Genomic DNA, 14,198 nt, shown 5'->3' with positions numbered 1-14,198 from the left:
AGAATTCTTTTTACAGGCGAGTGAGATAGCCAAGGGTAATGGTTTTAAAAAGTGATTTATTTGTTTCATTTTCGCTGAATTTGAATGGATGTATATTATTCAGTTTCTCAAACATTCATTTCCCAAATGTGATAAATCGTTATGAATACATAATTTAAAATTGAGTTCCGTACAAAATCTTGCGACATATAAGTTTGACTTTGAGTTGGTTGCTGTCGGTGAACGGAAACGAAAACATAAACTGAGAAGGCATGAATGACATTGCGTACTTTGCTTACACTTCGCATTTATTTCGCAACTTAGAACATAATAATTTAATAAATGTTTAACAAATTTCACTTAATACAAAACACTAATCATTTAAAATATATGTACTTATAACCATAATCAAGTTTTCTTTATGCTCGTGTTGCTTTAGTCCATTCTGCTCTTGAGTTTATACTGTTTTGTTTTGTTTTGATTTAGCATGCCATTAACTTGGTTTATGCTGTTGAAGTATGATTATGGAAACAGTTTTAGAGGCGAGTACTGAGTACTAAAGATGCAATTTGGTTTCTTGCCCTAATTCTTACAATCAGCCGATTCGTTTCGATTAGTTTTTCCTAGTATCGTATCTATGCTTCCATCGTTTTGATTTTTTTTCGGTTAGTATAGTAAGTGTTGCTCGGCTTCAATACGTAATACATCATTTATATACTATATAAATACAATTATATGGTACTGTAAACGTGCAACTTAACGCTTCTTATAGATTATGAGTGTGTTTCTTTGTCTGCGTCCGTTTCTGTGTAGTGTTGTGGGGAGTTTGTTTAAGGTGTCCTTTTTATTTTATTTTAGATTTCGACATTAAAAGGGATACGTTTACAATGAGGAGAATTAAACGTATCCCTTTTAATGTTTAACAAAACAGAAAACAAAACAAAAAACTGGTGTATTTGTTTATTATTTAAGGTAATTATAAAGTTCGATAGCTACTAAACACCTCTGCTGGTTATGCCCTCATTATCTGCCATACAGACATTCGTTCTTTGACTCGCATCGCTCCAACCAAGTATCATTTGTTAATATCTACGGATTCTGCTCTACTTCGCATATTTACCCATTAAGTCTCGTTTTCGACGGCGGGAACCCCACTAGTAAACACCTGTCCACACCGTTCTCATTGTCAGGCTGCTTTGGTTACTTTTACACTATGGATACTCATCATCAGCTGCCACTCGTGTTAGGTTGCGAATACATTTTATTGCAAAGAACTTTTCGTTTGTGGATTTTTCTCGGCTTTATATTAAGTTTTTCTCTGTCATCGTCGGGAGCTCACTCGTTCCGGATTCCGATCCTGTTCCCGTTGCTGTAACTGCTGGTGTGGCAGGTGTTGAATTTGCTGCCGTTACGGCAGTCGCTGGCGATGTTGTGACCTCTGTGGTGGCCGCCGTGGTAGCAGTAGTAGCGTCTTCTTCGTCCTTACTTTCCACTAGCTTTCTTATTATCACCCTGCGGCACTTCTGCGAATGGTCAACAAAAAGAGATCTGTTAGTGGAGGTTGACAATCGATGGGCCAGTGCTACGGGTGCCAGCTAAGCAGTAATGCAATCTTGCTTCGAGTGTTTTCGGGTTTATTCACGCCTCAAAATGCCCTAATATCTTGTTATCTCAGACTTTCATTACAATTTGTAAAGATCCCTTATCCGGGACATCTTAAATTAAATACATATACTGACTTATACATTGTATATTTTCTTTAAAATAATTCGATGACCAATAACAGCAGTATGTTGCCTTTATAACTTTTTAATAAACATCCACTAAAACAATGATTTTTAAGTTGCATTACATAAGAAATCACTCTTAGTTTTTATTTTTAAAAACTTTTAATATACAAGTCCGAATTAAGAAGCTGAGCACAGACATTTTAACTAGCTTTTGATTATTTCATTGGCATTTAAAGTTCAAATTCAAATTTGTTGGACCCCTGTGATCTTGTGTGTGTATATTGATTGTGGCGTGCGTGGGTGAGTGGCATGGGTGAGTAGAGGAAACTTGCAGAAAAAGAAAATGAAAAGCCAAAGGGTAGACAGATCCGGGGATGGCAAGTGCATCTCATTTGTGCCGGGACCGTGAAAACAACAAACACAAAGTAAGGCGGGCGTTTTGAGCTCAAACGAAACAACAACTCTAACTAACTTGGCGGCAAATCAAATTAAGCGGCTTGAGGAAATCTTGCTTATATCACCACGTAGTTGCTGCTGCTGCTGCTGTTGCTGCTGCTGTTGTTGCTGCTTTAGCTTAAGTTGTTGCTCGGACGGCAACTGGTGATGGTGAAACAGCACCGGCGGGAGCTTGCCTCCTTTGGAGCGACTTCGCACACCCTGCGTTTGTGGTTACGATTTGCATACGACAAAGGATTAAACACCGAAACGCAGCAAGGGTAACCGAGGGTGTTGGTGTAGCAGGGTAGAAATATTAAAGTAGAGTTAAATAAAGAGGAGAGGTGGTCGATCTTCGAAAACCGAAGGGCGCATAGTCCTTGCGGACTTATAGTTCTTTTTTTAGTCACCGTTCTCGTTAAGGGCATAGTTAATTTCCATTTCCGTAAACATAAAGATAAATGGTTAGGAACGGTCGGGAGGACATGTTTTGTTCGACTATATATCTAGTAACCACGTGTTAAAGGAGACAGATAGAAAGATACAGATTGGAGTTCCAGTGTAAAATGTGTTTATTGTGTGTACTAGTTTTCTGGGACTGTTTTTAAGACGTCTCGAAGACTTCCTTTGCGGCAACGGACACACTTTATAGAGGGACTATTGTCCTAGACATCGTTCGCCCCAGTTACCTTTTTGGCCGTTATCTCCATTTGGTCCAGGCTGTTTGTCAGACCGTTAATGGTCGTCTCGCCGGTTGTCTCCTGGGCGCTGCTTTCTGTTTCGCTGTTAGCCCCACTACCCGCCGTTGTCGTCAAGGCGGAAGTGGGCGCGGTAGTTCCACTAGTAGAGCCACTGCCAGTTGACGTGTAAGCCCCAAAGAGCTGACGCGAAAGCCGTGGAATGGCGTTGCTGTCCACGCGCACTGGCCAGGCGGCGGTAGACGGACTGCTTGTGGTAGGCGTCTTGTTTTCGGCCAACTGCTCCGTGCCGCCGGTAGATCCCTCATGCACGGCTCCCGGCTGAGCCACCGGTTCAGATTTGTTTTCATCCAGGTTCGCCTCCAAATCCGACTCATTGTTTTCATCCTATTCAAGTGAGAACGTTCATTAGAATTATGTATTCCTAAATGTAATTGTTGAGTTTTAGGTACCGTTTTTTCGCTGACCTCATCTGGACAAAGCTCAAAAGCCATGGTCCACGTGTTCTTGGCAGACTGCGATCGCTCCAGCATGTAGCCATTGGTGTTGTCGTTGCTCTGCGCCGGAGGCGACCACGAGTATGAATTGTACTGGCAACCGATGCCCCGCTGCCGTTCCAGTTCGTCTTGCAGCCACTCCACTGCAATGCTCCAGTGCCGGGTTATGTTCGGGTTTGTGTGGAGCATCTGCAGCGCAATGGGCGACTTGTGGAACAGCTGCGTCAGGCACTTGATTATTTGGTACGCCCTCTTCTGGTAGTGCGTCTTCGCCCGCTGTATCGTCTCTAGCAGACCCTCGCGCTCCTCAGCCACTCCGTTGAGAGCATTGTGTATGCGATGGTGCTGCCATGAGTCGTCGATCAGCAGGATGTTCAGGAGCAGGTCAGTGTGGTGCCGCATGTCGTGGCAATAAGCAAAACCACACTGCCACAACAATTCAGTTAGTACTGCGCGTGAGAAATGTGGATTCTCCCAGCTGCAGTATTGCAACAGCTTCAGACCCTCGTCACCCACGTTTGTGTCTTCGATCACCTTCTTGATGTAGCTTTAAACAGAAAAAACGATACCATAAGCAATCACTGAAAGTTTCTTTCATAAAAAACTGGCATTAAATTGTCTCTAAACGGATAAGAATTATCAGTTAAATGCCTACACCTTACCCAGTGCGGTTAAAAAGCAAGTCCATGCACTCCGTAGACAGGGGCGTCAGCTCCTCGTGCGCTACAGTCGGATCTTTGAACGGATTCGGCAGTGGACGGGCGTTCTGGTTGGAGCTCTGGCATTTTTCGCTTACATCGCTGCACCGTATTAGGTGCGAAACCACTTGGTGTAGCTTGCTGAACTCCGGGTACTGGTATTTTATTGCCGGACCGGGGCCATCGTCCAACGCCACCTGAATAAACTGCAGTGGCACATTGAGCTGCAAACGAACAAAAGCGTTTATAATGGTAAGCAATATTATTGTAAATGGATCTCACCCTAAGCAGTTGCTGCTTTTCCCGTGTTCCTAGTCCCACGTACATACTGAAAAGGCTAAAATAATGGGGCAGGTGTTTGCCATAGTCGGCTGCCTCAGATTTCAAGAGGCGCAGCACGCTGATGAGAACCTGCTCGCAAAGATTAGCTCCGTCGTAGCCAGTCAGAGGCTCATCGTTGATGGCGAAATGGCAGAAGAAAACCACCAACTTGACAAAGACGGTACGCACCTCCGGAGACGGAGCCATCAGAATGTACTCGCCCAAGCGCGATGGCGGCGAGAGGAGCGCATGATTGGCGAACCACTTGCGAACTAGTGCCGAGGAACGTATGTGGTGTGAGAGCGCGTCATACCTATCAATCAGAAAACGTATCCGGGTCAGATTCGGGTCAATACCTCTTAAGCTACTCACCATTCAATGACGGGGCCACGCAGAGACTTTTTCGTGCGGAAGCCGGTGTGGAAAAGAAACTGCGATGCTAATTGCACGCCCAGCAGTGAAAGCTCCTCAGCAGCAGGAGTCTATTACAAAATACGTTAGAAAACCGTGAAATAAAATCACCTAAATACGAACTTACGATCTTATCGCTCCGTGCAGAGGGTATATTGCAGCTGACCAACTTTTTGATGAAGTTGAAGAACTCCACGGAAAAAGTGCTTCGAGAGTGTAGAAACCGAATGTTTTGGTGGCTGTAATCGGACAAAATAATTATTAAGCACCGGTAAAGAGTTCAATCAATATTTCGACTCACCGCACGCTGCGCTCAATGGGCTTTGGCAAGGGTAAAACCATGTTTCGACTTTCTGTGAGCGACAACTGCTCCACGCTGGGTTCATACTGCACGGGAGTTTGATCACAGCGGGTGTAGAACAACATGTAGGCATTCCACCAGCGCTTCTGCCGACGGTACTGCATGCGCTTAAGATTGTTGTCGTAGATTTCGCCCATGTAGTCGCCGCCGAAGCACTGCGCCTTCATTTCCTCATCCTCGTGCATTTTGCACTCGGTGACTTCACCGTCGTCAAATTTATACCACTGACACTTGCCGTTCGCTGGGTTTCTGGAGGAGAAATTATATTGAATTAGTCTACAGGAAGACGCAATATTCTTATGGAACTCACTTGGAGAGTATGTAACTGAAGTAGTGACCGCCGGAGGCCTGTCCGCTGTGCACCACAATGCCGGTCAGTTCGTACTTTGTCATCTCAACGTTTGTTTGACAATTATCACCCACTTCCACCACCTCGCCCTCTAGCTTAGCTAGGCCAGACACTGAACATAGAGAAGAAGACACAATTAGGAAATATATAGGTATGGGATACGGTTGAACTCACCTGTGTATGGTTCCATATCCAAGATACGTGGAAATTCAAAATAATCATTAAATTTAATCGCACAGACGCGTTCGTAGTCGTATTCGAAGCGCTTTAGTTGAATGGCTAACACGGGTGGCAGCTTCTTAACGCACAGTCGCTTAACGGTAACTACCTGTTGGACACAAAAAAGTTTATTAATAAAAACGAATAGTATACATTACATTACAATACATTACTTTTTTATCACATTTATCACAATGGTATGCATCGGCTCCCTCGAGCAGCTCTCCCTTGACATACTGCTCCAGAGATTCGGTTAATGAGCTATGATTCCTAATATCGACACTAAATACACTAAATGGTTCCTCTTTGGAGTAGCGATGGGGACACTCTTGGCAGATTTTCTGATCGCTGAACGAGCCGCCCAGAGTGGCATTCATAAGCTGTGGCTGGCCAAGCGCTTTGAGTCCCTCATCGAGACTTTCAAACAAGGACATGAAGAACTCCACGGCATCTTGTTGCTCTCGAAGATTCACGGGCTCTCCCTGAAGTCTAGCAAAAAAAAAAAAAATTATAATAAATTAATATGATTGAGAACTACCGAAAAAAAAGTTGTACTCACTTGAAATGCGTCCAGAGACCACGGGGAACGTAAAACTGCAATGCACTGTGGCCCAGGTGGGCGAATATGGCCTGCACGTGCTTTAGGATCACAACGTGATAGTTCTTTCGCACATCCTGCGATCCGTCTTCGACAGTTGCCGACGACGAGGAGAGGGTGACTAGGGCAGAAGCGGGACCCGAAAATAGGGCCGGTCCAAGACCGCCTCCCGTCAAATCGGAGTCGCCACTGAAATCCTCGCCATCGGTGGTTGCAGCGCCATGGGCTCGCAGGATACCCACGCGGACCGCTGGCACCATGTAAAGCTGTTGCAACACCGAATTCATGTAGCAAGTGGCACCGGCGTTCTTTAGTCCGCAGAAACCTTTGGTTGGCCTGGCGCCCACCGGCGGCAGGTAATCCCATTCACGCAACGGATCAGTATCTGCAAAAAATTGAGGCAACATTAAATTAGGCGAGGATAAAGCGAGTTGAGTCCTTACCCGTGCAGACGAAGTCTATGAGTGTATTGGTGAGTAGCTTCATATTAGGAACACAGAGCTGGCACAAGGCAATGAGGAGATCGCAAGCAGCGGCGATTGTGTGCGGACTGCGACAAACTGGCGGCGGGACGGTGTCTTGCCGTAGACTGCCGTGACGCCGTAAATGCAGAAATTCGCGAGAGGCCGTGAAGAGGAAGTCGTCGATCAGTTCGTGGATGAGCTCGTTAAGCTGCGCCTTTGAATCGGCGGCAAGGAAAAACATTAGCTCTTTGGCTAGGCAGAGGTGGCCCTCAAGGAGCTCCTCATGCACTTGTGTGTCGCCCGTGGCATGGACGTTTTCCCGAATGCGTTGCAGCCACTTAATCTCATCGCCTAACAATCCCTCGCTAATCTGCAGCGGCCAGTTGTAGATGCATCCATAAGAAAGAGTCCGACACAGCACCGAAAAGAACTCAGCGCAAGTAGCCTCGTACTGGGGAACCAGCGTCTTTAAAGCGCCAACCAGCAAGTTAACCATGTAGACGAACGGTCTCCGATCACCGGCGCAGTAGGTAGAAGCCAGAAACAACTGCTCAGAGGCCACCTGCCGCACGTGGCGAAGAGGGTTCTTCAGAACAATGGATGTGATGAACTTTGGCCAGTTCGGATCGCTGGTCAACGCCTCGTTGGCACTCGGATTCAGAATAAACGAAATGGTGAGAACCTCTAGCGCCTCCTTGCACATGCTAAAGTCTTGCCCGTCCGGCACGATCACCTCGTCCTCAAAGTCGCCGCTACTGCTGCCTAGAGCCTGAAGATTGCCGCAAGACGAGGCCCATGCCAATTGCACCACCGCCTTAATGGTTGAAATGTCGGGACATGACCACTGCAGTGTGGAGCTAAATAGCGTTCGGCACCGATCACCTTCTTGGCTGGCTGAAAGCATCTCTCGGGCAAGCATCACTGCCAGTTTCGCGGAGATCGCTCGCAATGTTCCCTGCGAGCTATTGGGCATCGTCGAAAAGTTCTGCTTCAGGATATCAACCTGGGAGCGGGATCCGTTGTCAAGGTCGCAGATCATGGGCTCATCGCCTACACGAGACAATACACTGCCAACTATGTACAGGAACAGCTTTGCCAACCTCAACACGCACTGGAAGGACGCACGCTTTGTGTGCATATCGGCGCTGGGCAGAAAATTGTTTTTGGTCAACAGTTCCAGCACGAAATGAGCGCAGCCTGAATGCATCCATGCAGACTGCACTAGTAGGGCACTTTCTCCTAGTGGATCCAGCGCGGGAATCAGCAGTCCGTGCAGCACACTAAGGTTGTACAGCACCTGAGCAGGTGTGGGGTGCAAAAACATCTGCTCCGGCGTGCAGTGCTCCTAAAAGAAAGAGTTAATAAGACATTAATTTAGGCGGTGCACATGACAAAATGCAAGTTTAAATTTCCAGAATGAATGTTTCGACTGTAATCTTACCTCTTCAGTTTCAGTCCCCGTCTGCTCAGTCGGGTTTGGTTTCTCCTCCTCATCCTTGGCGATCTTCTCACCAGCCACAGCCACCGTTAAGGCAGCCTTCGGCACTTTGCACATCATCTGCAGCTGGCGCATCGTCTGGCGGTCGCAGGGGAGCAAGTGCAGTAACACTTTTGCACTGTCTCGAAGGCGACCGTGCTCGAGATCACTGCCCAGCTGGTACAGTTTTAAAAAGAACTCTGTGTACTGGTAGTTTTGCGAGATGATCACGCCAGGCAGTGTGCTCTCTGACTCCACGCGCTGCATGTCAGGGCAGGGACGGGGAGGAGATCCTGTGCTCGAGTCGCTCGAGGAGTCGGGGCTGCTGGCTAGACCCGTGCCCACGGGCGTGAGTTTTGCTGTAAGAATCATCTTATCCCGGATTGTGTACTGATAGAGTGGGTTAATTTCATCGGATACTTCGATCATCTCGCCATTAGTGTAGAAGAGATCAACCTTAATGTTGGTCGTCGATGTGCCCTTAATTCGCTTAAGTAGACTTCTCTTAAAAGCGGCCATCGTCTCGTTGCTGTGTGTGACGATCTCCATGTCGTCGATGGGTCTGCCGGGGTTCTGGAAGCGGATATACAAGCTGGTGTTTTTGCCCCGTGTAACCCGGCTGAGTGGCAGGTGAACACGATCGCCGCTGAAGGATCGATCGCACTCCTTCACATATTCTTGCAGCACCTTCAAAATTCGGCACATCTTCTCCGCCTCGATAAAACGCATTTTTGAGTCTTTCGATTCGTCGTTGGCATTATCCGACTGATCGGGTGCATCCAACTCCTCCTGCAACTGCGTCTTGCCCAAAATAACGATGTTCCCATAGTGTGTGCGCAGGCGGGAGCAGCACTCACCAATGAACATCTCGTGAAACTCAGCGATATTCTCCTGCAGACGTGGGCCCAATGCCGTGGACACTTCCTTAAACAGATCAATGGCCTTGCTGGCGATTTCCTCGCCTCCCGTTGTGATGACTCGCCACAAGTAGTCCTTGCCTATAAGATCCTCGTTGTCCAGTATGTAACCTCTATGTATCGCCTTCAGCTTGTCCTCTTTGGAGTTGACCGCCTTGAAGAAGCGCTCAAAGCACTTGATTCCACTTTCGGTAAGCAGATGCGGATCAAGTTGCAGAATGTTGTTTTCGAAGAAGTCTTTGTTGATGCCAGGATCCAAGTCAGGCTCCTCCCCCATTAACTTGCCAAACCATCTAAAGCACTCCTCACGATCTGCCGGAAACACGGCATTTACCGCCAGGCAATGCCAAATCTGCTTTGCTTGATCTGCGCACAGCCATAGCTGTCCGTCTTTCAGCAGGAACTTAAGAAACTCCAGCCGCTCTGCTATTTGCGCGTGGTGCGGAAATCTTCCGTCAATTAGGATTTTCGTTGCTTCCAAGCCCGGTGAATCGGTTACCATTTGGCGCACCCTTTCCATGTATGCAGTCAAACTATTGGTGACCAGAATGACCAGTGAATAATCATTCTGTAGTCGTTCAATCACCTGCTGACGATTCGTACCCGTTTGAGTGCGCGGGGCATGATTCGGCGTGGTATCATATAGGCAACAGATATCCCGGATTAGACGCAAGGCGGGCAGAACCCATCCATCACCTGACTTGAGTTCGCCAACGCACTTATCCAACCAAATGGTCTTTTGGGCATCCCGCTCCTGCGAGCAGCTGTAGTCCAAGATTTTAACGTGTGCGCCCAGCGCCTGATCGAGCACCTCCGGCGGCACCTCCTGACTGTGGGCCAGCGTCCAAAACAGCTTGAGCACCTTTTGGGCCATCACACCATTCTTATCATCCTCAGCCAAGCGGCGTATCAGCTCAAGAAGTCTTTCCCGTTGCCGCTTATTGGCCGTGGTCATGCTGGCCTGAAATTACAATGAAAATGGTATGGGTATGGTCGGTTCATAGAAAATGTATGAATCAAAATTGAAAACTATATGTACTTAATAAATGTTAATAGCAGAAAACTCACCTGGAACGCCTCGAAGAGGTGGTCCAGTTGCTCGGGAGTAAAGTCCCATGCAAGTTTGGCCAGTAGATCGTGCACGTTCTTCACGATGGCCTCGTGCTTGCCAGCCTGGGCTCTCCAAACTGCATCCAAATCATCCAACGTTAGTGCCTGCTCCTTTATGAGAAAGCGGATAATCTTCTCCAATTTTTCCACATACTGCGGTTGGTGAAGCGAGTCCTTGAGTACGATGCCCAAGACATCTGACGACTTTATCCATTGCGCCATGCGCTCCGCCGTCAGCCAGTCCATTTCGTCCTCGGGCATACAGTGGGGCAAGGGTTGGGATCGATGGGAGTAATATGCCACCGAGGAGAGCACCTTGTTGATCTCATTGAGGGCGTTCATCTTGCCGTTGAAACTGGACACTTGCAGCAGACGCAGTATCATCTTCAGGCGAAACATCTCAAGATCCCGGATCAGCTCCTCCTGGCCAGACAATCGACTGGCCAGAAAGCGGGCTGACTTCACAATCCCATTGATGTAGTCATTGCGTCCCTCGGGTTTCACTTCTCGCTTCAACTCTTCGTCTGTGAAGCTGTCCAGAAGGTCTAGCACAACGTTCCAGGTGGGCATAAAGTACTTGGCGATAGTGGCGGGCGTTAGGAGCTCATAGCATTGACCAAATGGACGCAAGAGGCTGTGAATGAGGGCAAGGGTGAGGCGATTATCCTGAGCCCCATTTTCAACACTACCCTCGACACCAACATTCTTGCCAGTGCACTTGTTTTGGTTGCGCTTCAGCAGTTCCAGTCCGCTGTTAAACCGTTCCAGTAGATTGTCAAAGCCTCCCAATTGTCCGAAGCGGTTAATGAGATCCACAAGCCAGCCGCGCGCATTCTTGGGCTCCGCCGGCGGACGGGCGTACATCTTGTTGCTGTCCAACTGACCCCAGATGCAATCCGGTGCTGCGAAGCACTCCGGCTGACGGGCTGCGTTGAATGTGTTGAACTTGTTCTCCGGATCAAAAACAATAGCCAGCAAGTCAAGCAGGTAGGGATTGTCTCGCTGCATGTGGATGGCGATAAGATGCAGAAGCTTGCCGCAAGACACAAGGATACAGTGGTGGATGTTATTCTTCCACGAATTCACCGCCTCGTCGGTTAGGATCTTGGCAAATGAAGTGCTCAGTCCATTGCGATAAAACTCCACACATGGCTCGCAGTCGTGATCCACACCTGCAAATGGATTGGCTTTAGATGGTATCAAATTAAACGCTTGGACACACTTACCAGCCTGGGTCAGCTCGATGGCTGCATTCAAAAGAACCTCCAATTCCTGCTCAGGCAGCACGGGCACCACCCAACGTGGATTGGATATCTTTTGGGTCAGTGATCTCAGTTTCGTTGTGGGAAACGAGGATATAAGCTTCTCTGGAGGCCTGCCGGATAAAATAGAAAATTAATTAATTTTAATCGAAATCATGAATTAGGAAAAGTTAAGACCGTTTCTATATCAATTTAAAAGTACATTTTACAAGACACAAATAAAACGTTTTTAAGGGAAATAGATTACTATTCGATGCACATCCTTTAGCATAAAACAAATCATTATTAAATTAAATAATTAAACCAGTAATTTCTAAGAAAATAAATGCCAAAAACCATAGATTTTATTTTCGGAGCATTTTCAGTGTCAGCTAATCTTGATGGACAACCGATAAGATAAGGCGTGGACGGGCAATCCAAATGAGATAATAATAGCCTGGTAAGGTAACATTAACAAAGCTTGGTAAGTTCATTGGTAAAAGTAGAAAGCAACCAAGTGCACCTATCGAAGAAGATGAAAGATAACATTTATTGCCGCATTGTTGGCAGATATAACGTTTCTACACATACGTAAAACGCTTAATTCAGCTTTTTGGCTGCAATAGAACTCAGAAATACTAGTTTTCTTAAGCTGTGGTGAATTCGTTAGAATTCGTTCGAAATAGCCTGGCCAAAATCAGCTGAAACACAGTTGAATGAATTACGGCTATTGTGCAGGCCCAACCCTAGACAAACAAAGAATGCAGGTGGAGGAATTACTGCGCAAAAGTAAACACACGAACATCCGAGGTTGGGGATCTTTAGGGGTGGCGGTCTACTGGAGCTACGCACCAAACCCGGCTAATTGGGCGGAGTCATGCAAGTCCACTTACACTATTGTGATGGTGCTATCCACGGTATTCGCTGACAAGGAAGCGGCTACGTCATCAGAGCTCTGACTGCCTGTCGCCGGCTGTTGCTCCTGGTTGCCGTCCAAGCTACCTGACCCTCCTCCTGGCAGACTCGAGGTGGAGACTGTTCCTGTTCCCGATCCTGATCCGGCACTCTGCGCCGGACTCGTTGTGGTGGTTGCTGTGCTGGTGGTGCTGCTGCTTGAGCTGGTCGCTGTGCTTCCCGGCTGTCCGGTGGTGTGCCTACGCGTGTCGAACGTCATGGTGGCGGGGTATCCTCTCCAGCCAACTCGTTCTGCGGAGCACCGGAAGCGGATGTTAATGCACGAGCTCTAGTGCCTGGCTAATCCTAATGCAGTCTGCACTGGGCGGCGTTTTTGGCTGGTGTCTTATGGCAGTTGTGAGGTATCCGGGTTTCCGCTTGTCCAGTTTGGGAGTTTCCCCGTTGATTTGCTGTTTCTTGAGGCACAGTTGGTCGGTTGGACTTCTTGCTCTGGGCTCTCTCTTATTGTCCTTTTTCCCAATAAGAACTGGCTCCTTCGTTGCGTTTACATATTCCTGGTCAGCGGCCACAGTTTGCAAAAATCTATAAACTGCAACGAAGCGAAAGAGGCAAGGAGAGGCGGATAAATACAGTGCAAAAAGAGAGACCGAAACGGAACACACACGGATGAACAAGAGCTTGGGTGTGTGAGTGGTCCTGCGTGTGTGTAAGAGAGCGCTGGGTTGGAATATGAAAAATCAATATTATTTAATAGACGGGGCAGCAAGCGCCAAATAATGCTCCAAAAGCACACAAATTACGCTCTCACCCACACACAATCGCACGCTCACCCACAGAACGCTCTCTTTTCGTGTGTGCGTTTGAATTTAATTTAAATTTGTTTTTGTTTTACGCCTCGCTCTTTATTCTTATTTATTTATTGTTATTTTTTGGGCAAACAAAGAACATTTTGCTGCCGAAAATTACATCACGTCCCAGTCTACGGATTTTCCACTCGCTCTCTACTCCTCTCCGCCCGGCTTCATCCTTAAGCGGAATGTCGGTCGGTGGGTGGGAGCAACTTGAGGAAAAAGGGGCGGGGAAAGGGTGTGAGCGAAGGGTGGTGAAAATAACTACGCATAAAGTCTTAAAAAGATGCCGAAATTAGCAGTTCAAAGGGTGTGTCGGGGGCGGTATATCTCTCACTTTCTTTCTATCAATTTGGGAGTTGTGAGAGATTAACGGAAGTCACCCAAGGACGGCAGCCAGTGCGGCTTTTTATTATTTTTCACTTTTTCACTGGCCCCTGACTCACACACACACGCACACACACTTCCTCACGCGCACGTACATTTATTTTTCGCAAATGGAATTGAACGAACTAACGACCGAGTCCCAACTTTTCGCAGACCCCAAAACTGGTGATTGCTCTTCCTTTCGCTTCTGCTCTGGACAACGGGGAGCCCTTAGTTGGCTGTGCGCTCTAAGCTAGTCGCGGTAACTATTTCGCGAATATTGAGCTTACAAATCAGCCGGCCAATAGACAAAATGGCGTCTGCCGTTGCTGTTGTTCTACGGTCAACTCCAATTCCGATTGGTTTTTACCTGCCTGCCCGACGGCAAAGAACTGCGTATCCTGCGAGGGCGGCGGTTGCGACTGCCACAGCGTTTTTTTTACCCGCTCGCTGTCCAATTCGCGTTAAATAAATTATATTTAAGCTATTTCTTTTGCTAGGGTTGTGCAGTTCGGGCGAACTAGTTTTGAACTGAACCGGTTCGCGCGGTTCATCTGGTGCTTT

At 47.4% G+C, this 14,198-nt stretch overlaps 1 protein-coding gene across 4 annotated transcripts; it reads right to left on the bottom strand.

The window, feature by feature from the left end:
- Positions 1-256: 256 nt before the first annotated feature.
- On the bottom strand, positions 257-14,162 carry LOC6539050 (probable ubiquitin carboxyl-terminal hydrolase FAF). 4 transcript variants are annotated; one of them, XM_039376641.2, is made up of 19 exons: positions 14,005-14,162; positions 12,399-13,009; positions 11,491-11,639; positions 10,223-11,436; positions 8,202-10,115; positions 6,740-8,105; positions 6,258-6,681; positions 5,872-6,187; positions 5,654-5,807; positions 5,441-5,591; positions 5,071-5,379; positions 4,897-5,008; positions 4,731-4,840; positions 4,320-4,671; positions 4,002-4,261; positions 3,295-3,886; positions 2,834-3,229; positions 2,231-2,366; positions 1,223-1,502 (listed from the first exon to the last, which is right to left on the bottom strand). In XM_039376641.2, exons 2-19 carry the CDS (start codon positions 12,677-12,679, stop codon positions 1,462-1,464), a joined length of 8,277 nt encoding a protein of 2,758 aa, XP_039232575.1. In that variant the 5' UTR covers positions 12,680-13,009; positions 14,005-14,162; the 3' UTR covers positions 1,223-1,461. The 4 variants fall into 4 exon arrangements, with proteins under 4 accessions (XP_039232574.1, XP_002099552.3, XP_039232575.1 ...); XM_039376642.2 differs by having other exon boundaries at positions 1,284-1,502; positions 2,182-2,366; XM_039376640.1 differs by lacking the exon at positions 2,231-2,366 and having other exon boundaries at positions 257-1,502; positions 14,005-14,161.
- Between the last annotated feature and the right edge of the window lie 36 nt (positions 14,163-14,198).

This window comes from Drosophila yakuba, chromosome 3R (genome assembly GCF_016746365.2).
Source record: "Drosophila yakuba strain Tai18E2 chromosome 3R, Prin_Dyak_Tai18E2_2.1, whole genome shotgun sequence".
In the NCBI taxonomy this organism is placed as follows: Eukaryota; Metazoa; Arthropoda; class Insecta; order Diptera; family Drosophilidae; genus Drosophila; species Drosophila yakuba.
This window is presented reverse-complemented; position numbering and strand designations above follow the sequence as displayed.

Bases quoted from the DNA above. Each gene is read 5' to 3' on its own strand.
- LOC6539050 (XM_039376640.1), bottom strand. From the start codon at position 12,679: ATGACGTTCGACACGCGTAGGCACACCACCGGACAGCCGGGAAGCACA. The intron at 5,380-5,440 runs GTGAGTTCCATA...TTTCTCCTCCAG, and splicing joins TTCAGTTACATACTCTCCAA to AAACCCAGCGAACGGCAAGT. The intron at 3,230-3,294 runs GTACCTAAAACT...TCACTTGAATAG, and splicing joins ATGAGGTCAGCGAAAAAACG to GATGAAAACAATGAGTCGGA.